The sequence below is a fragment of the Scyliorhinus canicula genome, chromosome 2 (assembly GCF_902713615.1).
Source record: "Scyliorhinus canicula chromosome 2, sScyCan1.1, whole genome shotgun sequence".
NCBI lineage: Eukaryota > Metazoa > Chordata > Chondrichthyes > Carcharhiniformes > Scyliorhinidae > Scyliorhinus > Scyliorhinus canicula.
Genome location: NC_052147.1, coordinates 284,314,517 through 284,339,329, shown reverse-complemented (window position 1 = coordinate 284,339,329; position 24,813 = coordinate 284,314,517). Strand labels below are relative to the sequence as shown.

General features: G+C 47.8%; 1 protein-coding gene across 2 annotated transcripts in view; it reads left to right on the top strand.

Annotated features, from left to right (window-relative positions):
* Positions 1–24,813, top strand: part of map3k2 (mitogen-activated protein kinase kinase kinase 2) — a 153,322-nt gene that overhangs the window by 69,607 nt on the left and 58,902 nt on the right. For both annotated transcript variants that reach the window (XM_038790190.1, XM_038790189.1), the window contains 2 exons: positions 3,924–4,023; positions 13,659–13,772. In XM_038790190.1, the coding sequence (XP_038646118.1) occupies positions 3,924–4,023; positions 13,659–13,772 (214 nt within the window). The remainder of the gene's footprint in view (positions 1–3,923; positions 4,024–13,658; positions 13,773–24,813) is intronic.

The following is a 24,813-nucleotide window of genomic DNA, read 5'->3' as shown; positions in this document are numbered from 1 at the left end:
AGTCCAAAGCTGTGCAGGTTAGGTGGATTGGCCATGATAAATTGCCCTTAGTGACCAAAAAAGGATAGGAGGGGTTACTGGGTTACAGGAATAGGGTGGAAGTGAGGGCTTAAGTGGGTCGGTGCAGACTCGATGGGCCAAATGGCCTCCTTCTGCACTGTATGTTCTATGATACAAGGATGTCTGCAAGAGCTGGCGTTGACCAGGATTGGTGTCGGTGCATGGGAAATCCTCACCGCTGACTGGAGTGTCCGGAGATGAGCTGTTAAGAAGGGTGTGGAAAAAGCAGAGGACAAAATAAATGACCAGATGATGGGAAAGAGAATCTGGTGGAAGGAACAAATACCTGTCGACCTTGGGTTAATGCCATTCATTTGTGCCAACTGCAGAAGGGATTGTCACTCCAGAATCAACCTCTCCAGTCACAGCAAACCACGCTTCATCCAGAGGTGACCCTTGGCGGAGCTCATGGCCTCCCAAATTAGACAGATCCCATCAACAATTTGGTTATTATATGTTTAGTGAGAGTCATGCATGTTGGGGCCTCACGGTAGCATGGTGGTTAGCATCAATGCTTCACAGCTCCAGGGTCCCAGGTTCGATTCCCGGCTGGGTCACTGTCTGCGTGGAGTCTGCACGTCCTCCCCGTGTGTGCGTGGGTTTCCTCCGGGTGCTCCGGTTTCCTCCCACAGTCCAAAGATGTGCGGGTTAGGTGGATTGGCCATGCTAAATTGTCCGTAGTGTAAGGTTAATGGGGGGATTGTTGGGTTACGGGTTACGTGGGTTTAAGTAGGGTGATCATTGCTCGGCACAACATCGAGGGCCGAAGGGCCTGTTCTGTGCTGTACTGTTCTATGTTCTATGTCTATGTACTGGCTGGCCCTGATACTGATTGTCTATTAAGACCTTGATGTGTGGTCACATAACATCACCTCACTTCCACTTTATGTGACTTGAAGTAATCTCGACTCATCTAATGTTTGTGTTGCTAGAGCTCTGTCTGTATCATTTTCTTCAGGTGTCTTTTCTCTTGGAAGTGTTATTTTGTCGTAAATCTCACTGATCCAGGTCTTTCTCTGTTTCTATTTGTGACTGATCCTCGAGTCTATGCCCTTAACTTTTGTGTCCTTGTAGTCTAATTTTTCTCCATGTTACCATGCTGCCTGTCTCAACTTATCTTCTGAATGGTTGCCTTTACTTCCCCTGGTGTCTCTCCAAGTCTACACTCTGCGTTCCCTCTGACTGCTGTGTCTGTCTCTCCTTCTTTCTCACATGTACATGAATCACAGAATATGCAGGTACAGCGAGCAATTAAGAAATCAAAAGTTAGCACCGGATTCAATCCCGGCCTGGATCACTCTCCGTGTGAAGTTTGCACATTTTCCCCGTGTCTGCGTGGGTTTCACCCCCACAACCCAAAGATGTGCAGGGTCGGTGGATTGGCCATGCTAAATTGCCCCTTAATGGGAAAAAATAATTGGGTACTCTAAATTAAACAAAAAAGGTGGGGGAAAAAATCAAAAAGTATGTTATCCTTTCTTGCAAGGGGGTTGGAGTATAAGAGCAGTTATATTACTGCAATTATATGGACCTTTGGTGAAACCACACCTGAGCAAATGGACAAGGAGCAACAGTAGGCCATTCAGCCCCTCATAGTTACCTCAAACCTGCACTCCACCTACTCCCGATAACCAATCACCCCCTTGTTCGCCAAGAATCTATCGACCTCTGCCTTAAAAATATTCTGAAGAAGGAGCCGTGCTCCGAAAGCTCGTGTTTGAAACAAACCTGTTGGACTTTAACCTGGTGTTGTAAGACTTCTTACTGTGCTCACCCCAGTCCAACGCCGGCATCTCCACATCTTAAAAATATTCAACGGCTCTACTTCCACAACCTTTTCAGAAGAGAGTTCCAAAGACTCTCAACCCTCTGAGAGAAAGATTTCCACCTCATCTGTCTTAAATGGGCGACCTCTTTATTTTTAAACAATAACCCCGAGTTCTAGATTCTCCCACAAGAGGAAATACTTCTCCACATCCACCCTGTCCACACCCCTTAGGGTATAAACCCAGCCTGTCTAACCATTCCTCATAAGACAACCTTCCCATTCCAGGGGTATTAAACCTTCTCTGAACTTCTTCCAACACATCAAATAAGGTGACCAATACTGTACACAGAACTCCAAATCTGGCCTCACTAGTGCAACTGAAGCACAACCTCCCTACTTTTGCAATCAATTCCCCTCAGAATCAACAATAACATTCTGGGTGGCAGAATGGTTAGCACTGCTGCCTCACATCACCAGTGACCCGGGTTCGATTCCGACCTTGGGTCACTGTCTGTGCGGAGTCTGCACATTCTCCCCATGTCTCTGTGGGTTTTCTCCAGGTGCTCCGATTTCCTCCCACAGTCCAAAGATGTGCAGGTTAGGTAGATTGGCCGTGCTAAATTGCCCTTAGTGTCCAAAGGTTAGGTGGAGTTACGAGGATAGAGCAGGTGATTGGGTCTACGTAGCGTGCTGTTTCAGAGGGTTGGTGCAGACTCGATGGGCCAAGTTGTCTCCTTCTGCATTGTCGGGATTCTCTTAGCTTTCCTAATTACTTGCTGTATCTGTATACCAGCCTTTTGTAATTCATGCACTAGGACACCCAGATCCCTCTGCATCGCAGAGCTCTGCAGTCTCTCACCATTGAGATAATATGCTTTCTTTATTGTTCCTGCCAAAATGGACAATTTCACATTTTCCCACAGTATACTCCATTTTCCAGATCTTTGTCCATCACTTAACCTTTCTATATCTTTTTGAAGCACAGTGTACAGTTTTGGTCTCTTTGAAGAATAGACAAGATCCTTTGTCTATATTACACAATTGCCTCGATAGTCTCACTCTTTTCCATGGTCTGTGGTCCTACAACGATTCATTGGTCGGCGAGATAGGAGGTGGTGGGAGAGGGGGAGCACGTAAGACAAAGACCAGGAGAATGGAAAAAGAGAGATCATTCTTAGGAGATCCAAGGGTCAGAGAGTCTGAGCTGAACAAAAAGGTAAATTGTGGAGCATCAGGAACAGATTGAGAAATAAAGAGGAGCTCAAACTAAAAGAGTCTAAAAGCATGGAAATATTCAGGGAGAGACAACAGTGGGTGAAAGACAAACCGAGAAACAAGATCCCAGGGCTTGGGACAGTCCAGGGAAACAGCACAATGAAAATGTAAGAAAAAGGTGTTGTGTTCCTCGCTGCCTCACATCCCAGCAACCAACCTAATGAACCTTCATTGTAACCCCCCTCAGGACAGATCTGAGATCCTGGTAAAGTGCAGGTAGTGTGAGGTGATTGTATTGGCCAAGTGGAAGCTCGGTGTTGCCGTTATGACTGTACATTTGCAGGGTCAGGTAGGTGCAGTGGGTTAGGTACTGGCTTGGGAGCAGCGATCACGTTTAGTTTGGTCGAATAAAACAGGTGCCAACCGCCTCAGCCCAAACCTGTTTGAAGTGAATCCTTCCAGTCAGATTTCACAGTGCTGTTTGTAGCAGAATTCTCCTAATTGAGCTGGAGAAGTATTCCATTTCGCCCTACTAACATCCCACTATCTTGAACATCAAATGAAAGCTTGAGAAAATGTTTGAATGAGTAGATTTCAATTCATCAGCATTTTGGATAGGGCATCAGAACCCTGGAATTCTCCGAAGGGTAAACACTTTTAAAGCATTTTCCATTTGGAAGTACTAATCAGTTCTGACAAGCAAACAGGCTGCTGATCCTCTGAAATCCTCTTTGGGAAATGGAGTTAATTAAATCGGCTGTTGACGGCACACCTGTGAAGTATGAGGAGAGCTGCTGTCTGGTTTTAGGTTCAGCTGTCCCAGGAGAGCGGCTTGTTGGAGAAACTTATTGATTAATTCCTGTTCTCACTCCCCATTCAGAATCCTTCAATTTCCCAGGCCAGTCCTTCTCGAAGATATTGCCACAAAAGCCAAGGTTGCCTTTGGTCAGCCGATGAGTCTGCACTACACCAATAATGAGGTACGGCCAGCCATTTATCATCTTGTCTTGTCTTTTCCCCTTTTTGGATTGGGATGTATGGGCGGCACAGTAGCACAGTGGTTAGCACTGTTGCTTTACAGCTCCGGGGTCCCAGGTTAGATTCCCGGCTTGGGTCACTGTGTGTGCAGAGTCTGCACATTCTCCCCGTGTCTGCATGAGTTTCCTCCGGGTGCTCCGGTTTCCTCCCGAAAGACGTGCTTGCTCGGTGAATTGGACATTCTGAATTCTCCCTCAGTGTATCCGAACAGGCGCGAACAGTGTGGCGACTAGGGGATTTTCACAGTAACTTCATTGCAGTGTTAATGTAAGCCTACTTGTGACAATAATAAAGATTATATTATAAATATGATGCTTGGGAATGGAAAGATGGGAGCTGGAAATAAAACTGTTGTGATAATTCACCAGGAATGAGGCCCTGAGTAGGGTAAATTCGACCGCGACATGTGCCAGGCTCGGGCTGATTCAATTTAAGGTCGTTCACCGGGACCACATGACGGTGGCTCGGATGAGCAAATTCTTTGGGATAGAGTACAAATGCGCTAGGTGCGCAGGAGGACCAGTGAACCACGTTCACATGTTTTGGGCATGCCCTAAGCTGAGGGGGTACTGGGAGGGATTTGCGGGCGTCATGTCCCGGGTGCTAAAAACAAGGGTGGCGATGGGTCCAGGGGTGGCAATTTTTGGGGTTTCAGAAGACCCGGGAGTCCAGGGGGAGAAATAGGCCGATGTTTTGGCCTTTGCTTCCCTGATAGCCCGGTGACGAATACTATTGGCGTGGAGGGAATCAAAGCCCCCGAAGACTGAGTTGTGGCTTGTGGACATGTCGAGTTTCCTGGGTATGGAAAAAATTAAGTTTGCCTTGAGGGGATCTGTACAGGGGTTCGCCCGGAGGTGGCAACCATTTATTGACTTCTTTGCGGGAGAGTGAGCGTCAGCAGGGGGGGGGGTGGGGAGTTGAATAGAGTAGGAGGGATAAAATGGCGGGTAGTACCGGTGGGAGAGGAGCGGGCTTGTGCAGTATGTTACGATTGAAGTATTGAATGTACATGGATGTTTGCACATTTTTGCCTTTTTTGCTTTCTTTCTGTTGTCTGTAACTGTTTACAAAGCCAAAAACTACCTCAATAAAATTGTTTATTTAATAAATAAATAAAAAATTCACCAGGAATTACAGCGTGGAAACTCTTTGTTATTGTGAAGAGATCCAAATGAATATTTCTGCAATGAATAGCAATATCTCCTGTGCCCTGTCCTGGGACGTTTTACTATGTCAAAAACCTGTGTAAGTTGTGTTACACATTTTGATATACCCGATTTTGATTTTTGCTTTTCACAATTAAAATGTGGTCTTATAAGACCACAAACATTAGCCGATTAACCATGGTTTAATCTTGGTGTGATGTTTATATCTCCATGATGTCGGTTCACTAGAGGATTGAGTTTTTGTAGTGGGCAGGATCCTGCTCGCTGGGGTGGAAAAACGCAGAGTACTTGGTGGTAGTTATTTTTGACTAAGCACCCCACTTAGTGGACTTGATGTTGGAGGTGGGTCGGGCACCAAATTGCTGGCTTTGAAAGCAGACCAAGGCAGGCCAGCAGCACGATTCGATTCCCGTACCAGCCTCCCCGAACAAGTGCCGGAATGTGGCGGCTAGGGGCTTTTCAGAATAACTTCATTTGAAGCCTACTTGTGACAATAAGTGATTTTCATTTCATTTCATTGTGGAATTTTCGTAGTTTAAAATCTACGAGGACTGTTGACTAAACGGGATATTTAACTCAGAGTTAATTAAGCAGAAATATTTTGGGAAAGAATTGTAGAAGTACTGTTAACTGTACAAATGTAATCTTGTGACTCAAGTTTATTTTTTTCCTTTAAATAAATGTTTATATTTAGTTTTTAAATACTTTCAAACCACTTGTGAAGAATTTTCTCCCAGCTTCAGATACCTTCTCATGAAAATACAAATTGCAAATCGTTGTGATAGCTTGTTCAAGTTTCCCTTTGAAATTTGAGTGGCCTGGTATATCATAACACTATCGAATTTCATAATAATTTTAAACACATCGGTTACATCACCACTCAATCTGCGATTTTGTCTGCTTAGCTTGACTTCACCTCCTGCTGAAACCTTCATCCATGCCTATTACCCGTAGTCCAAAATATTCCAATCTACTCCCTGGCCAATTACCCATCCTCTAACCCTCTCATATACGTTTTCATCCAATTCTTTTCTTTTCTCCAATCAAGGGGCAATTTAGCATGACCAATTCACCTACCCTGCACATCTTTTGGGTTGTAGTGGTGAGACCCATGAACCCCCATACATAAACAGATCCAAAACTCTGATGCCCATTTCCTAACTCTCTCCAAGCCTCAATTACCCATCTCCCCTATGTTCGCTGACCGATGTTGAATCCTGAACGTCTTGATTCTGAAATTCTCCCAACTTGTTTTCAAATCTCTCCATGGCTTCATCCCTCCCTATCCTCGAAGCTCCTCCAGCCCTACAACCAGCCCACCCCCGCGATGTGTGTGTCACTCGTTCCACCCCTCGACTTCACCATCCACCACTGATAGTCGGGTCTTCAGTTACCGAGGTCCCGTCTCACACCTCCCTGCCTCGCTTTCATCCTTTAAGAAATTCCTTAGATCTCCCTCTTTGATCAAACCTTGGATCACCTGCTCCAATATCTCTTCTGTATCAATCTTTGTCTGATCATCACTATGTTAAAGGCTCTGTACAAGCACAAATTTATGCTCTATATCAATAATTATATGGACCAGTTACCCTACTGCCCATGAGCAGTCAGATACAGCTGGGTGTCCAGTGTCCTCGGACATCATGGAGATATAAACATCACACCAAGATTAAACCATGGTTAATCAGCTAATGTTTGTGGTCTTATAAGACCACATTTTAATTGTGAAAGGCAAAAATCAAAATCGGGTACATCAAAATGTGTAACACAACTTACACAGGTTTTTAACATAGTAAAACGTCCCAGGACAGGGCACAGGAGATATTACTATTCATTGCAGAAATATTCATTTGGATCTCTTCACAATAACAAAGAGTTTCCACGCTGTAATTCCTGGTGAATTATCACAACAGTTTTATTTCCAGCTCCCATCTTTCCATTCCCAAGCATCATATTTATAATATAATCTTTATCACTCCACTCCCTTTCACTAACCACCCCCGCTCCTTCCCGCTGGCAAAATGCCACCCACCCAGAGTCCCCCTCCAATAGCCCCCCTGAAACCACCAACCACCAAACCACCTCTTGATCCATTCGCCCCACCGACGTGCTCAAACCCCAACAACATTAACAAGCTTCTCTCCCCTCCTCATGTTGCGCAAAGGACTCCGCCACACCTTAAACGTCTCGCCTTGCACTTTCAGCACATTCGAGATCTTTACAAGCTGTTCGTGAATCGGGCCTAGGGCCTCCTCTGCATTGGCTTTAAAGGATTCCTTTATCTCCTTGCCCTGCCGCTCGGACTGCTTATCCATCTGTTGGCGGCATTTTTCCAGCTCCTGCACCATAAGCACAGCCAGCCACACGGCAGCCATCTTCCCTCCTTCAGTTCTTTCGACGGGCGGCCCTCCTGAGCTTTCTTCGCATTGGGCTTCTTTCTTGGCGCTTTCAACATGCCTCCATCGGGCAAAAGTCCACCAGATTCGATTCCCGGCTGGGTCACTGTCTGTGTGGAGTCTGCACGTCCTCCCCCTGTGTGCGTGGGTTTCCTCCGGGTGCTCCGGTTTCCTCCCACAGTCCAAAGATGTGCGGGTTAGGTGGATTGGCCATGCTAAATTGCCCGTAGTGTCCTAATAAAAGTAAGGTTAAGGGGGGGTTGTTGGGTTACGGGTATAGGGTGGATATGTGGGTTTGAGTAGAGTGATCATGGCTCGGCACAACATTGAGGGCCGAAGGGCCTGTTCTGTGCTGTACTGTTCTATGTTCTATGTTCTAAGATCAACTAACCGGGGTTGGACACCAAAATCCCCCGAAAAATAACGGGGAGAAGGGATCAAAAACAAAGACCCCGTCGGGAACCATTTTTCGTGCATCTTGCTCTTGCATGACGTCACCGGAAGTCCTTACCCGGACTTTTTTCTCCCTGTCTCTCATTCGTTACTGAGACCAAAACTTGTCTCCAAAACCTTGCAGACACTTTTTCTCTGAGGATGGAGGCAGCTGCTTATTCATTGGCTTGTTTCCAGCACACTACGTCCAGGTCGCGTAACCACACTACTGATGCAGTCTCTCATCTCTTCAAATATATTTTGTCTTTCATCTTTAACTCTATTGTTTTGTCTTCCTTTAGAAGTTCCTTTTCTCAGAATTTACAGGCCTGTCCTGGTATTTCAGATGGGCTCTACTTTTGGAAAACCAAAACTTAATACTTGCTTTGTTTCATTTGCGATATCCTCCAATTGTGGATGTTCCTTTTGAAATACAATAGTCAACTTCAAATCTTATAAAAAATGGGTCAAAAAGATATGGAGAACAGATAGGGAGGCGAGGAGGCAAGAGAGGAAATTGCTGAGGCCTTGACAGAAATCTTTGGATCCTCACTGTCTTCAGGTGATGTCCCGGAGGACTGGAGAATAGCCAATGTTGTTCCTTTGTTTAAGAAGGGTAGCAAGGATAATCCAGGGAACTACAGGCCAGTCAGCCTTACGTCAGTGGTAGGGAAATTACTGGAGAGAATTCTTCGAGACAGGGTCTACTCCCATTTGGAAGCAAATGGACTTATTAGCGAGAGGCAGCATGGTTTTGTGAAGGGAGATCGTGTCTCACTAACTTGATAGAGTTTTTCAAGGAGGTCACAAAGATGATTGATGCAGGTAGGGCAGTGGATGTTGTCTATATGGACTTCAGTAAGGCTTTTGACAAGGTCCCTCATGGTAGACTGGTACAAAAGGTGAAGTCACACGGGATCAGGGGTGAGCTGGCAAGATGGATACAGAACTGGCTAGGTCATAGAAGGCAGAGAATAGCAATGGAAGGGTGATTTTCTGATTGGAGGGCTGTGACTAGTGGTGTTCAGCAGGGATCAATGCTGGGACCTTTGCTGTTCGTAGTATATATAAATGATTTGGAGGAAAATGTAACTGGTCTGATTAGTAAGTTTGCGGATGACACAAAGCTTGGTGGAATTGCGGATAGCGATGAGGACTGTCAGAGGATACAGCAGGATTTAGATCGTTTGGAGACTTGGGTGGAGAGATGGCAATTGGAGTTAAATCCGGACAAATGTGAGGTAATTCATTTTGGAAGGTCTAATACAGGTAGGGAATATACAGTGAATGGTAGAACCCTCAAGAGTATTGACAATCAAAGAGATCTTGGTGTACAGGTCCACAGGTCACTGAAAGGCGCAACGCAGGTGGAGAAGGTAGTCAAAAGGCATACGGTATGCTTGCCTTCATTGGCCGGGGCATTGAGTATAAAAATTGGCAAGTCGTGTTGCAGCTGTATAGAACCTTAGTTAGGCCATGCTTGGAGTATAGTGTTCAATTCCGGTCGCCACACTGCCAGAAGGATGTGGAGGCTTTTGAGAAGGTGCAGAAGAGATTTACCAGGATGTTGCCTGGTATGGAGGGCATTAATTATGAGGAGAGGCTGAATAAACTTAGTTTGTTCTCAGTGGAATGAAGAAGGTTGAGGAGCGACCTGATAGAGGTCTACAAAATTATGAGGGGCATAGACAGAGTGGATAGAGACTTTTTCCCAGGGTAGAGGGGTCAATTACTAGGGGGCATAGGTTAAAGGTGCGAGGGGCAAGGTTTAGAGGAATGTACGAGGCAAGTTTTTTAACACAGAGGGTAGTGGGTGCCTGGAACTCGCTGCCGGAGGAGGTGGTGGAAGCAGGGACGATAGTGATGTTTAAGGGACATCTTGACAAATACATGAATAGGATGGGAACAGAGGGATACGGACCCCGGAAGTGTAACATTTTTTAGTTTAGATGGGCAGCATTGGCGGCACAGGCTTGGAGGGCCAAAGGGAGTGTTCCTGTGCTGTACTTTTATTTGTTCTCTAGATTTGAGACCAGGAAGAGATGAGCCATAAAGAAACCAAAAAGAAAATCCTGGAAAATCTCAGCAGGTCTGGCAGCACCTGTAGGGAGAGAAAATAGCTAACGTTTCGAGTCCGATGACCCTTTGTCAAAGCTAACAGACAGAGAAAGTGGGAAATATTTATACTGAGGAGTGAGGATGAAAGATGAGTCATAGCCACAGAAACCCAGGGAAACGGGGTGCTAATGGCCACAGAAACCAAGGGGAAAGAGTGCTAATGGCAGTCTCCAGAGAGAACAAAAGGTGTGAAAGGCCAAACAGCAGAGAAACTAACATCAGAGGGCAAACTGTGACAGATGTAGATGTGGGGGGGAGGGAAAGGGGGAATCAAAGGGGAGACAGGGTAAGGAAAGGTGGATCAGATGGTGAGGGGGGGGGACAAGGGGAAAGAAATGGTAAAAAGAACAGTTAAAATGAAATGGGATGAAAACAAATGGGTCGAGGTGGGGTCGAGCTAATCATCTGAAGTTGTTGAATTTGATGTTGAGACCGGAAGGCTGCAGCGTGCCTAACCGGAAGACGAGATGCTGTTCCTCCAGTTTGTGTTGCGCTTCACTGGAACATTGCAGCTGGCCAAGACATGTGGGCATGGGAGCAGGGTCTTGTGTTAAAATGGCAAGCAACGGGAAGGTCAGGGTCCTGAATGCGCACAGACCGAAGGTGCTCAGCAAAGCGATCACCCAGTCTGCGTTTGGCCATGATCTGATTGAATGGCAGAGCAGGCTCGAAGGGCTGAATTGCCCACTTCTTCTCCTAATTACCGTGTTCCTAATCACTTCCCTTATCTTGCTAATGCAAATTTCCATTCATGCTGCTCACTATTCCCATCTGAGCCCTGATCAATTTCCACTTCAAAACATCTGCTTTGACACTGAAATTCTTTTTGATGTTTTTAACCTTGCAGTCTGTCTTCAGTCGAATTAAATTACTCACACAAGCCAATTTCACAGTATAGCACAATAATATTGGGAAAATATTCAAAAGTATAATATTTTGGTCACGTTAGGGTAGCTACAGAGACAGTATTTCCTCTGGTGATATTAGAGTGATATTTAGGAAGCACTTTTTCACACAAAGCTTAGTGGAAACCTGTGGATGTTGGTTGTGAATTGAAACAATCAAAACTAAGATTTATTTCAGAAGTCGAAGGGGTAGGCAGCAAAGCCATATAAATGAAGGTGAGATACAAATCAGACATGATCTTGTTGAATGGTGGAACAAGTTCGATGCACTAAATGGCCTAATGCTGGTTTCATATAACGGGTTCACCGGCTGGGTGCTTAATCCTGTTCCTACATAACCAGCTCAAGGGGCTGATTTCCTCTCTTTCCCGTGTAATTGGGGATGATGAATGCCGTCCTTCTGGTCCTGTGCAGTGGGCCTGGGGGAAGGGGAGGGGTGCTAAATGACCCTTCTCGTCCTGCATAATGGGGGGGGGGGGGGGGGGGGGGGTAGTAGTTTTGAAGGCTCCGCTCCTGTTTCCCTATAATGGGCCCGGGAGGGCTTAACGCCCTGCTCCTATTCCTGTGCAGCTACCTATTCGTGTTCATGCTGTTCCCTTAGCAACTAACTTATGTTAGCCTCTGACTCAACCAGTTATTTATCCACTTGGAAAGCTTCATCCATTCCGTGGCCTTCTGCCTTGTCAGCTTATCCTCCTGGTAATTTCAGGCTTAGCTATATTCGATGGTTTTGATCTGCCATGATCTCCTTGCCAGCAAACTCTTTTGCCCTTGAGGAACTGCAGAAAATGTTTACAGCCTGTGAAAGTGTACTCTTTTAGAACGCTTTCCATTATTTACACGCACACTGCTCTATTTCAGAAATAATTTGGCATCGCATTTGCCTCGCTTCAATCCCTTGGCACATTCAGCCAATTTATTCCCCTTGAAATATCCTCCATGTTCTCAGACTCCCTTTGCCAGTTCCCTTAAATTGGAGGCACACAGAACCAGTCACATTGTAGTTTGAGCATCTTCTCAACTCTTCCTGGCTAATTTTGATCAATCATTGTTAGTTCCACTTGCTCATTAAATTCTAACCCCTTCATTTATAATTATCAACCCACAGGAGTAATTAAAGGCATTGGATCTTCCTTGATGTGTAACTGCAATAATGTAATCTATCATTGGGAATATATTCTTCCTATGATTCTTGTCAGAACTTTGCACAATACTCCAGATGGGATCTGACAAGTGCTTTGAATAGTAATAATACAACCTTGCTTGATTTGTAGTCTCTTCCCCGGCTAATCAGCCCCTGCGGCCAAACATTCAGCTGACTGGACAATAGTTTCACCCTTCAACCTCCAGTTGGCTCTGTACAAATGTCCCAGTCATTATACTGCTCTCTCTAGATTTCTTGGTAGCTGCTTCCTCAATAAGTGATTTAGTTGAATTTCTATGACATTGCTCTGGAATAGAATTCACCTTACACAGCTTTTGCTGGTCATTATAACTCTCTTAAACTCTTCATGCCTGTGGGAAGACACATTCCAGAACAGCATACACCTTGATACCTTGAATAGAACATACAGTGCAGGAGGCCATTCGGCCCATTGAGTCTGCACCGACCCACTTAAGCCCTCACTTCCACCCTATCCCCGTAACCCAATAACTGCTCCGAACATTTTTGGACACTAAGGGCAATTTAGCATTGCCAATCCACCTAACCTGCACATCTTTGGACTGTGGGAGGAAACCGGAGCACCCGGAGGAAACCCATGCAGACACGGGGAGAGCTTGCAGACTCCGCACAGACAATGACCCAAGGCTGGAATTGAACCTGGGACCTTAGAGCTGTGAAGCCACAGTGCTAACCACTGTGCTACCGCGCTGCCCCTAATAGGTTTTCAGTGCACTAGCAGGGATTTTGGGGGGGGGGGAATTCTAGTCACATGATTGAAGGGTGACGTTGCTATGTTTTATTTTATCTCTCTCTTTCCTTCCTCTCTCATTGCGCTGCTCCGTGTAACTGACCCAGGGGTCCTCTCCTCATCGACTCCATTTTCAAGCCCTGCCATTTAACGTGTCCTTCCTTCCTTTTTGCTGCTTTCTAAAATGTGCGTTCTTAAACCCAGCAGATAAAATCCCCCGGGTCGATTCCCTGCTCTGGTACCATGGCAGCGTTGACGTGTTAGATTGAGCCTCTGTGCTCCTGGGCAATAGGGGTGGCAGGTGCAGGAGGAAATATTGAGAAGATGTGGGGTAGGAAAGAGAGGATCAAGTGAGACAGGATTCCAGTTGCTGAATGCCATTTGCATATGGTGCAGATACCCAAGGTCAGGATGAAGCCCAGGTGTGATGCCCCATAGAGCTGAATAGCCTGGTGGTGCTCACAGCTTTGGCACACATGAGAAATGGCCAGACAGACAAAGTGGTGCCACTGGGCGAAGTGGGCAGACGCTGTGCAATAACGCCAAGCTTTCCATTAGATCTCGCCAGCTCATACTTATGATTCTGTCGGTTGGTGGGAGGATTATTTATCAGCCAGCTCACTCTTCATTTCTCATCTGCTTTGCAGTTAGTGATCCCTCTGACCACACAGGATGATCTGGATAAAGCCATCGAACTCCTGGATCGCAGTGTTCACATGAAGAGCCTAAAGATTCTGTTGGTGCTTCAATCAAACAACCAGGTATGGAGCACAAAACAAAAGTACTGCTGATGCTGGAAACCTGAGGTTAAAAACTCAAAGCGCTGGGAATACTGAGCAGGTGAGGCAGCATCGGTGGAGGGGGAAGCAAGAATCTTTAATGTTTCCGGTAGATGAGCTTTTATCGGAACTGATGAAAGGTCATTGACCTGAAACGTTAACTCTGCCTCTCTCTCTGCAGATGCTCCAGTCCTGCAGAGTATTCCCACTTTGGCCAGGTATGGAAGCTATGTTCCTGATACACAGTGTGGATCTGGGAGAGAGTGGATTGCGGGTGTCTCGTGAGGGTGGAGTGCGGTTTTACTGGAAAAGAAAGAAAAGGCTTATTATACGACACCATTCCCAACCCAAAGAGATTTAGCAGGTTGACAGCAGGAAACACAATCTCTTCTTTTAAGATTCTGTCCGTTGGGGCCAAAGGGCCTCTTCTGTACTGTGTAATTCTGTGATGTTGGGATTATTATGGGGAGGTGATGGTGTAGCAGTAATGTTACTGTCTAGGGACATCGGAGGCCCAGGCTAATACTCTGGCATCATGGGTTCAAATCCCACCACGGCAGCTGGTGGAATTGAAGTCCAATTTATCTCTGTATGTTTCTATAAGAATGTTCCCGCTGGTGGGGGGAGTCCAGAACTAGGGGTCATAGTTTGAGGATAAGGACAGTAAGAAGTCTTACAACACCAGGTTAAAGTCCAACAGGTTTGTTTCAAACACTAGCTTTCGGAGCACTGCTCCTTCCTCGGGAGCTCACCCCAGTCCAACGCCGGCATCGCCACATCATGAGGATAAGGGGCAAACCTTTCAGGACTGAGGTAAGGAGAAATTTCTTCACCCAGAGAGGGGTGAATCTGAGAAATTCGCTACCACAGAAAGTAGTTGAGGCCAAAACGTTGTGTAATTTCAAGAAGGAATTAGATACAGCTCATGGAAGATCGTAGAATGTACAGTGCAGAAAGAGGCTATTCAGCCCTTCAGGTCTGCACGGGCTCTTGGAAAGAGCACCCTACCCAAGTCCATGCCTCCCACCCTATCCCTGTAACACGATAACCCCACCTATCCTTTTTGGGCACTAAGGGGCAATTTATCATGGCCAGTCCATCTAACCTGCACATCTTCGGACTGTGGGAGGAAACCGGAGCACCCGGAGGAAATCCACGCTGACACAGGGAGAACGTGCAGACTCCGCACAGACAGTCACCCGAGGCTGGAGTTGAACCCAGTGCTAGCCACTGTGCCACCATGCCACTCCGGGCATCAAGGGATATTGGGGAAGGCGGGATCAGGGTATTAAACGTGATGATCAGCCATGATTATAACGAATGGTGGAGCAGGATCGAAGGGCTGAATGGCCTCCTCCTGCTCCTATTTGCTATGTCTGTTTCGAATGAGTAGATCTGGAACTGAGAGCAAGTCTAGTGATGATTGCAACGCCATTGTCGCTTAACATAAAACCCATCCACTTCACTAATGTCGTTTAGGCAAAGAAATCTGCCATCCTTACCTGGTCTGGCCGACGTTATTCCAGATCCACAACAATGTGGTTGACCCTTAACTGCATGTCTGAAATGGCCGAGCGCGACACTCCGTTGTATCAGACCACTATAAAAATGTCGAAAGAGGACTGAAACTGGCTGGACCACCTGCCATTGACCGACGCACTGAAACTGGCTGGACTACCTGCCATTGACCGACGCACTGAAACTGGCTGGTCCACCTGCCCATTGACCGAGGCACTGAAACTGGCTGGTCCACCTGCCCTTGACCGACGCACTGAAACTGGCTGGTCCACCTGCCCATTGACCGACGCACTGAAACTGGCTGGTCCACCTGCCCATTGACCGACGCACTGAAACTGGCTGGTCCACCTGCCCATTGACCGAGACACTGAAACTGGCTGGTCCACCTGCCCATTGACCGAGACACTGAAACTGGCTGGTCCACCTGCCCATTGTCCGAGACACTGAAACTGGCTGGTCCACCTGCCCATTGACCGAGACACTGAAACTGGCTGGACTACCTGCCATTGACCGACGCACTGAAACTGGCTGGACTACCTGCCCATTGACCGACGCACTGAAACTGGCTGGTCCACCTGCCATTGACCGAGGCACTGAAACTGGCTGGTCCACCTGCCCATTGACCGAGGCACTGAAACTGGCTGGTCCACCTGCCCATTGACCGAGACACTGAAACTGGCTGGACTACCTGCCCATTGACCGAGACACTGAAACTGGCTGGTCCACCTGCCCATTGACCGACGCACTGAAACTGGCTGGTCCACCTGCCCATTGACCGACGCACTGAAACTGGCTGGACTACCTGCCCATTGACCGAGGCACTGAAACTGGCTGGACTACCTGCCCTTGACCGACGCACTGAAACTGGCTGGACTACCTGCCCATTGACCGAGACACTGAAACTGGCTGGTCCACCTGCCCATTGACCGAGGCACTGAAACTGGCTGGTCCACCTGCCCATTGACCGAGACACTGAAACTGGCTGGTCCACCTGCCCATTGACCGAGACACTGAAACTGGCTGGACTACCTGCCCATTGACCGACGCACTGAAACTGGCTGGACTACCTGCCCATTGACCGACGCACTGAAACTGGCTGGTCCACCTGCCCATTGACCGACGCACTGAAACTGGCTGGTCCACCTGCCCATTGACCGAGACACTGAAACTGGCTGGTCCTGCCATTGACCGACGCACTGAAACTGGCCGGTCCACCTGCCCATTGACCGACGCACTGAAACTGGCTGGTCCACCTGCCCATTGACCGAGGCACTGAAACTGGCTGGTCCACCTGCCATTGACCGACGCACTGAAACTGGCTGGTCTACCTGCCCATTGACCGAGACACTGAAACTGGCTGGTCCACCTGCCCATTGACCGAGACACTGAAACTGGCTGGTCCACCTGCCCATTGACCGACGCACTGAAACTGGCTGGTCCACCTGCCCATTGACCGACGCACTGAAACTGGCTGGTCCACCTGCCCATTGACCGACGCACTGAAACTGGCTGGTCCACCTGCCATTGACCGACGCACTGAAACTGGCTGGTCCACCTGCCATTGACCGACGCACTGAAACTGGCTGGACTACCTGCCCATTGACCGACGCACTGAAACTGGCTGGTCCACCTGCCCATTGACCGAGACACTGAAACTGGCTGGTCCACCTGCCCATTGACCGACGCACTGAAACTGGCTGGTCCACCTGCCCATTGACCGAGGCACTGAAACTGGCTGGACTACCTGCCCATTGTCCGAGACACTGAAACTGGCTGGTCCACCTGCCATTGACCGACGCACTGAAACTGGCTGGTCCACCTGCCATTGACCGACGCACTGAAACTGGCTGGTCCACCTGCCCATTGACCGACGCACTGAAACTGGCTGGTCCACCTGCCCATTGACCGACGCACTGAAACTGGCTGGTCCACCTGCCATTGACCGATGCACTGAAACTGGCTGGTCCACCTGCCCATTGACCGACGCACTGAAACTGGCTGGTCCACCTGCCCATTGACCGAGACACTGAAACTGGCTGGTCCACCTGCCATTGACCGACGCACTGAAACTGGCTGGTCCACCTGCCCATTGACCGAGACACTGAAACTGGCTGGTCCACCTGCCCATTGACCGAGACACTGAAACTGGCTGGACTACCTGCCCATTGACCGACGCACTGAAACTGGCTGGTCCACCTGCCATTGACCGACGCACTGAAACTGGCTGGTCCACCTGCCCATTGACCGAGACACTGAAACTGGCTGGTCCACCTGCCCATTGACCGAGACACTGAAACTGGCTGGTCCACCTGCCCATTGACCGACGCACTGAAACTGGCTGGTCCACCTGCCCATTGACCGAGACACTGAAACTGGCTGGTCCACCTGCCCATTGACCGACGCACTGAAACTGGCTGGTCCACCTGCCCATTGACCGAGGCACTGAAACTGGCTGGTCCACCTGCCCATTGACCGAGACACTGAAACTGGCTGGTCCACCTGCCCATTGACCGAGACACTGAAACTGGCTGGACTACCTGCCATTGACCGAGACACTGAAACTGGCTGGACTACCTGCCATTGACCGAGACACTGAAACTGGCTGGTCCACCTGCCATTGACCGACGCACTGAAACTGGCTGGTCCACCTGCCATTGACCGACGCACTGAAACTGGCTGGTCCACCTGCCATTGACCGACGCACTGAAACTGGCTGGACCTGCCCTTGACCGACGCACTGAAACTGGCTGGACCTGCCCTTGACCGACGCACTGAAACTGGCCGGTCCACCTGCCATTGACCGAGGCACTGAAACTGGCTGGTCCACCTGCCATTGACCGACGCACTGAAACTGGCTGGTCCACCTGCCCATTGACCGAGGCACTGAAACTGGCCGGACCACCTGCCCATTGACCGAGACACTGAAACTGGCTGGACTACCTGCCATTGATCGAGGCACTGAAACTGGCTGGACTACCTGCCCATTGACCGACGCACTGAAACTGGCTGGTCCACCTGCCATTGACCGACGCACTGAAACTGGCTGGTCCACCTGCCCATTGACCGAGACACTGAAACTGGCTGGTCCACCTGCCATTGACCGAGACACTGAAACTGGCTGGTCCACCTGCCATTGACCGAGACACTGAAACTGGCTGGTCCACCTGCCCATTGTCCGAGACACTGAAACTGGCTGGTCCACCTGCCCATTGACCGAGACACTGAAACTGGCTGGTCCACCTGCCCATTGACCGAGACACTGAAACTGGCTGGTCCACCTGCCATTGACCGACGCACTGAAACTGGCTGGTCCACCTGCCCATTGACCGACGCACTGAAACTGGCTGGTCTACCTGCCCATTGACCGAGGCACTGAAACTGGCTGGTCCACCTGCCATTGACCGAGACACTGAAACTGGCTGGACTACCTGCCCTTGACCGAGACACTGGATAAGACATGGATGGCCCTTGCGATCCACACCAAACATTTACTACCTAGTTGAGCCTGTCCTCGCTTTGATACACTTCAATTAATACAATTGATTTTCCTCACTTATGACAGTAAATTGTATTCTGTTCTGCATACTTAAAGCCAGTCCTACATGACTGCATGGAGTCAGTGACTCCGCGACCAACCTAAATGAGTATGCCACCACCGTTACAGACTTCAGAAGACTACGTGCCAAAGAAAGTAGTGCGTATGTTCCCCAACCGGAAACCATGGCTTAATCGGGAGATTGGCTCCCTACTGAAGGCCAAGTTGAAACGTTCGAGTCAGGCGGCCTTGATCTATACAAGAAATCCAGATACGACCTCCCTAAAGTCATTAGGGATGCCAAGGGACAATATCAGACCAAGCTAGAGTCACAGACTAACGTCACAGACTCTCGTTGGTTGTGGCAAGGCTGAAACAACATAACAGGCTACAAAGCAAAGCCGAGTAGAATCTCCAGCATCTGCTATGGACTGGTTGTGGCGGTATGCCAATTGCAATGGATCTAGGCGTTCTGGGTGCATGGAGGTGATGTGCCTATGACCAACCTCTCGAAGCACTTTATTACCATTGATGTCAAGGCCACCAGTCCATAGAAGACGCCATCACCCTGGCCCTACACTCATCCCTGGAGCAAGGACAACAAGGATTCCTGAATCAGACTCCTATTTATTGACTACAGCTCTGCCTTCAAGACCATAATCCCAGCCAAGCTCATATCAAATTTCCGAAGCCTAGGACTTGGCTCCTCACTCTGCAACTGGATCCATGGATGTGGGCGGCACGGTAGCACAGTGGTTAGCGGTGTTCCTTCAGAGTTCTAGGGTCCCAGGCTCGATTCCCGGCTTGGGTCACTGTCTGTGTGGAGTCTGCACAGTTCTCCCCGTGTCTGCGTGGGTTTCCTCCGGGTGCTCCGGTTTCCTCCCACAAGTCCCGAAAGACGTGCTGTTAGGTGAATTGGACATTCTAAATTCTCCCTCTGTGTACCCGAACAGGCGCCGGAATGTGGCGACGAGGGGCTTTTTACAGTAATTTCATTGAAGTGTTAATGTAAACCTCTCTGTGACAATAAAGATTATTATTATTGGATCCTCGTTTTCTGACCCATAGACCACAATCAATAAGAATAAACAACAAAGCCTCCTCCACAATATTCCTCAGACCGGAGCCCCGCAATACTGCGTATTTAGCCCCCTGCTATAATCCATATACATACACGGCTGTGTGGCAAAATTTAACTCCAACTCCACCTACAAGTTTGTTTTAATAATCCTTATTGTCACAAGTATGCTAACATTAACATTGCAATGAAGTTACTGTGAAATCCCCTAGTCGCCACATTTCGGCGCCTGTTCAGGTACACAGAGGGAGAATTCAGAATGTCATGTGAGAGTACCTTTAAGAAATGAGTGTTTATAAATTAGTGTGTATATAAATATATGTAGTGAGTGTACCTTTAAGAAATGGGTGTTTATTACTGCAGTGACGTCAGAGAGTAGGTGGAGCTGGGCTGTCTGTCAGCTTTTTACTTTCATTTTGGGCAGGCTGCAGGGTGTGTTTTAGTTTTGTTTTCAGTGTTGGAGCTGAAGCCAGACAGAGCAGGTGTACTGCTGTTCTCTCTGCCATCAAAAGACTATCTCTTGATCATTTGGTGAATTCAGAATTATAAATGTTTTCAGTCGTAACTTTAACCTGATGTGCTTCTGATAAAGGTTTTGTTTTTAAGTCGTATGGATGTTAAAAAGGAAAGCTTAAAGGTTTACTTGGGTTGTAGTCTTTGGGGGTTGTATTTGAATTAATGGTTGCTAAGATGTTCACTCTATGTTTTAAAAAGGTTAACTTGAGAGTTCATAGAATAAACATTGTTTTGCTTTAGAACGATACAGCGCAGTACAGGCCCTTCGGCCCTCGATGTTGCACCGACATGGAAAAAAACTAAAGGCCATCTAACCTACACTATGCCCTTATCATCCATATGCTTATCCAATAAACTTTTAATAGAACATGTCTTTTCTGCTGTCCCACACCTGTAGAGTGGGCCGTGTGGCCCCCATACCACAATCTAGTAAAAGTTGTGGGTCAGGTGAACTCGATGATACACTTTGGGGTTCTCTAAACCCTGGCCCATAACATTAGTTTGCTGACGATACGACCATAGTGGGTTGGATCTCGAACGATGAGTCAGAAGGCAGGAGGGAGTTAGAGATCCGAGTGGAGTGGTGTAACAACAACAATCTCTCCCTCAATGTCAACAAACCTAAAGAGCTGGTCACTGACTTCAGGAAGTGAAGTATCATACACACCCCTGTCAGCATCAACGGGACCGAGGTGGAGATGGTCGACAGCTTCAAATTCCTAGATGTGCACATCACCAACAATCTGTCCTGGTCCACCCACGTCGACGCTACGACCAAGAAAGCACAACAGTGCCGATACTTCCTCAGGAAACGAAGGAAATTCGGCATGTTCACATTGACTCATAACAACTTTTACAGATGCACCATAGAAAGCATCCTATCGGGCTGCATCACAGGACCTTGAAGTGCCCCTCCTAAAGTGCATTCTGTGCCCTTGAAATGAAAACCGCTTATTGTCACAAGTAGGCTTCAAATGAAGTTACTGTGAAAAGCCCCTAGTTGCCACATTCCGGCGCCTGTTCGGGGAGGCTGTTACGGGAATTGAACCATGCTGCTGGCCTGCCTTGGTCTGCTTTCAAAGCCAGCGATTTAGCCCTGTGCTAAACAGCGTCCAACAGCCCCCTTGCCACCCTCAGTGCTTCCTCCAAGTGGTGTTCAACTTGGAGAAATGCAGATTCATCAACATATGGCAACTGCTCGACCCAAGGCCGTAAGAAACTACAGAGAGTTGTGAACACAGCCCAGACCATCACACAAAGACCCGTCTCCCATCGATTGACTCGGTATACATCTCACGCTGCATTGGGAAAGCGGGCAGCATAATCAAAGACCCACCTGGCTTACTCATTCTTCCAACTTCTTCAATCAGACAGGAGATACAAAAGTCGGAGAACACGCGCGAACAGACTCAAAAACATTTTCTTCCCCGCTGTTATCAGACTCCTAAATGACCCTCTTATGGACCATAAGACCATTCTAAATTCCAACGAATACAGTCCCAGTCCACTCAACCTCTCCTCGTAATCCAACCCCCTCAACTCTGGGATTACCCTAATGAATCTCCTCTGCGCACCCTCCAGTGCCAGTACGTCCTTTCTCAGGTAAGGAGACCAAAACTGAACACAATACTCCAGGTGTGGCCTCACTAACACTTTACACAATTGCAGCATAACCCCCCTCGTCTTAAACTCCATCCCTCTAGCAATGAAGGACAAAATTCCATTTGCCTTCTTAATCACCTGTTGCACCTGTAAACTAACTTTTTGCGACTCATGCATTAGCACACCCAGGTCTCTCTGCACAGCAGCATGTTTTAATATTTCATCATTTAAATAATAATCCCGTTTGCTGTTATTCCTACCAAAATGGATAACCTCACATTTGTCAACATTGTATTCCATTTGCCAGACCCTAGCCCATTCACTTAACCTATCCAAATCCCTCTGCAGACTTCCAGTATCCTCTGCACTTTTTGCTTTACCACTCATCTTAGTGTCGTCTGCAAACTTGGACACATTGCCCTTGGTCCCCAACTCCAAATCATCTATGTAAATTGTGAACAGTTGTGGGCCCAACACTGATCCCTGAGGGACACCACTAGCTACTGATTGCCAACCAGAGAAACACCCATTTATCCCAACTCTTTGCTTTCTATTAATTAACCAATCTTCTATCCATGCTACGACTTTACCCGTAATACCATGCATCTTTATCTTATGCAGCAACCTTTTGTGTGGCACCTTGTCAAAGGCTTTCTGGAAATTCAGATGTACCACATCCATTGGCTCCCCGTTATCTACTGCACTGGTAATGTCTTCAAAAAATTCCACTAAATTAATTAGGCACGGCCTGCCCTTTATGAACCCATGCTGCGTCTGTCCAATGGGACAATTTCCATCCAGATGCATCCACCCAGGGCAGCAAAAATTTACCCAGAATGAAAATAAGGTTGGGGAGCAAGCAATCTTTGGGGATCTTTTCTGGCAACATGTTTTTCAAAACCTGAGTTGCCCTCCGAGTCCAGAACATTGACTCTGGACCCCATGAAGTCTCATGACATTAGGTGAAACATGTGCAAGGGAACCGCAGCAAATCCCACCCCTCCCCCAACAACCTCGGTTGATGAATCTGCACTCCATGTTGAACACCACTTGGAGGAAGGACCGAGGATGGCAAGGGCACAGAACGTACTTTCGGAGGGACACTTCAATGTCCATCATTAAGTGTAGCTCGGCAGCACCATGACAGGCTGAGCTAGCTAAGCTAGTTGAGGAAGGCAGCAAGAGGGGAACACCAATCTGACCATGTCCTCACCAATCTGCCTGCCGCAGATTCATCTGTTCGGGAGGAATTTGTAAACTCATTGTCCAGCATATCCCCCACACTACCATTACCATAAAGCCAGGGGAGAAGAGGGTAGGAGGACATGCCAGGAGCAGCACTCGGCAAACCTAACTATGAGGTGTCAACCCATGCAGCTACAATATATCCTTTAAAATGTAGATGTAAATAATCTTTATTGTCATAATTAGGCTTACATTAACACTGCAATGAAGTTACTGTGAAAAGCCCCTAGTCGCCACATTCCGGCGCCTGTTCGGGTACACAGAGGGAGAATTCAGAATTCTCAGCTGGTACGGGAATGGAACCCGCGCTGCTGGCCTTGTTCTGCATCACAAACCAGCTGTCTAGCCCACTGAGCTGAACCAGCCTCATAGGGAAGGAACTCCGATATCATTACCTGGTCTGGCCGATTTGTGACTCCAAACTCACAACAAGATGGCGGTTGACTCTGAACCACTCTCTGAGATGGCCTAGCAAGATCCTCAGTTCAAGGTCAATCAGGGCAATCAATGCTGGCCTTTCCAGTTGCGCACACATCCCATGAAATAATATTTTAAATTGTCCCAAATCGTCAGTGCAGGAGCAGGGTAGTGTGCTCGGCCCAACCATCTTCAGTTGCTTCATCACTGCCCTTCCATCAAAAGGTCAGAAGTGGAGTTGTTCACTGTTGACTGCACAATGTTCAGCACCATTTCCAACTCCTCAGATACTGAAGCAGTCCATGTCCAAATGCAGTCGGACCTGGACAACATTCGGCCTTGGCTAATAAGTGACAAGTGCCATTTTGCACCACACAAGTGCCAGGCAATGGCCAAAGAAAAGTACAGCACAGGAACAGGCACTTCGGTTTTCCAAGCTGCCCGTATAAACTAAAATCTTCTACACTTCCGGGGTCCCTATCTCTCTATTCCCATCCTATTCATGTATTTGTCAAGATGCCCTTAAACATCACTATCATCCCTGCTTCCCACCTTCTCCGGCAGCATGTTCCAGGCACCCACTACCCTCTGTGTAAAAAAACTTGCCCTGTACATCTCCACTAAACCTTGCCGCTCACACCTTAAACCTATGCCCCCTAGTAATTGACCCCTCTACCCTGGGAAAAAGCCTCTGACTATCCACTCTGTCTATGCCCCTCATAATTTTGTAGACCTCCTTCATTCCAGTGAGAACAAACTGAGTTTATTCAACCTCTCCTGATAGCTAATGCCCTCCATACCAGGCAACATCCTGGTAAATCTCTCTGCAAACCACCTGTACCAGCCTCCCCGGACAGGCGCCGGAATGTGGCGACTAGGGGCTTTTCACAGTAACTTCATTGAAGCCTACTCGTGACAATAAGCGATTTTCATTTCATTTTTCATTTCACCTCCAACAACAGAGAATCTAACCATCTCTCCATGACATTCGATGGTATTACCGTCACTGAGTCCCTCACTATCAACATGCTGGGTGTTATCAATAACTAGAAACTGAACTGGTCCAACTATATAAAGACCTCAGATACAAGAGCAGGTCAGAGGCGGGGATT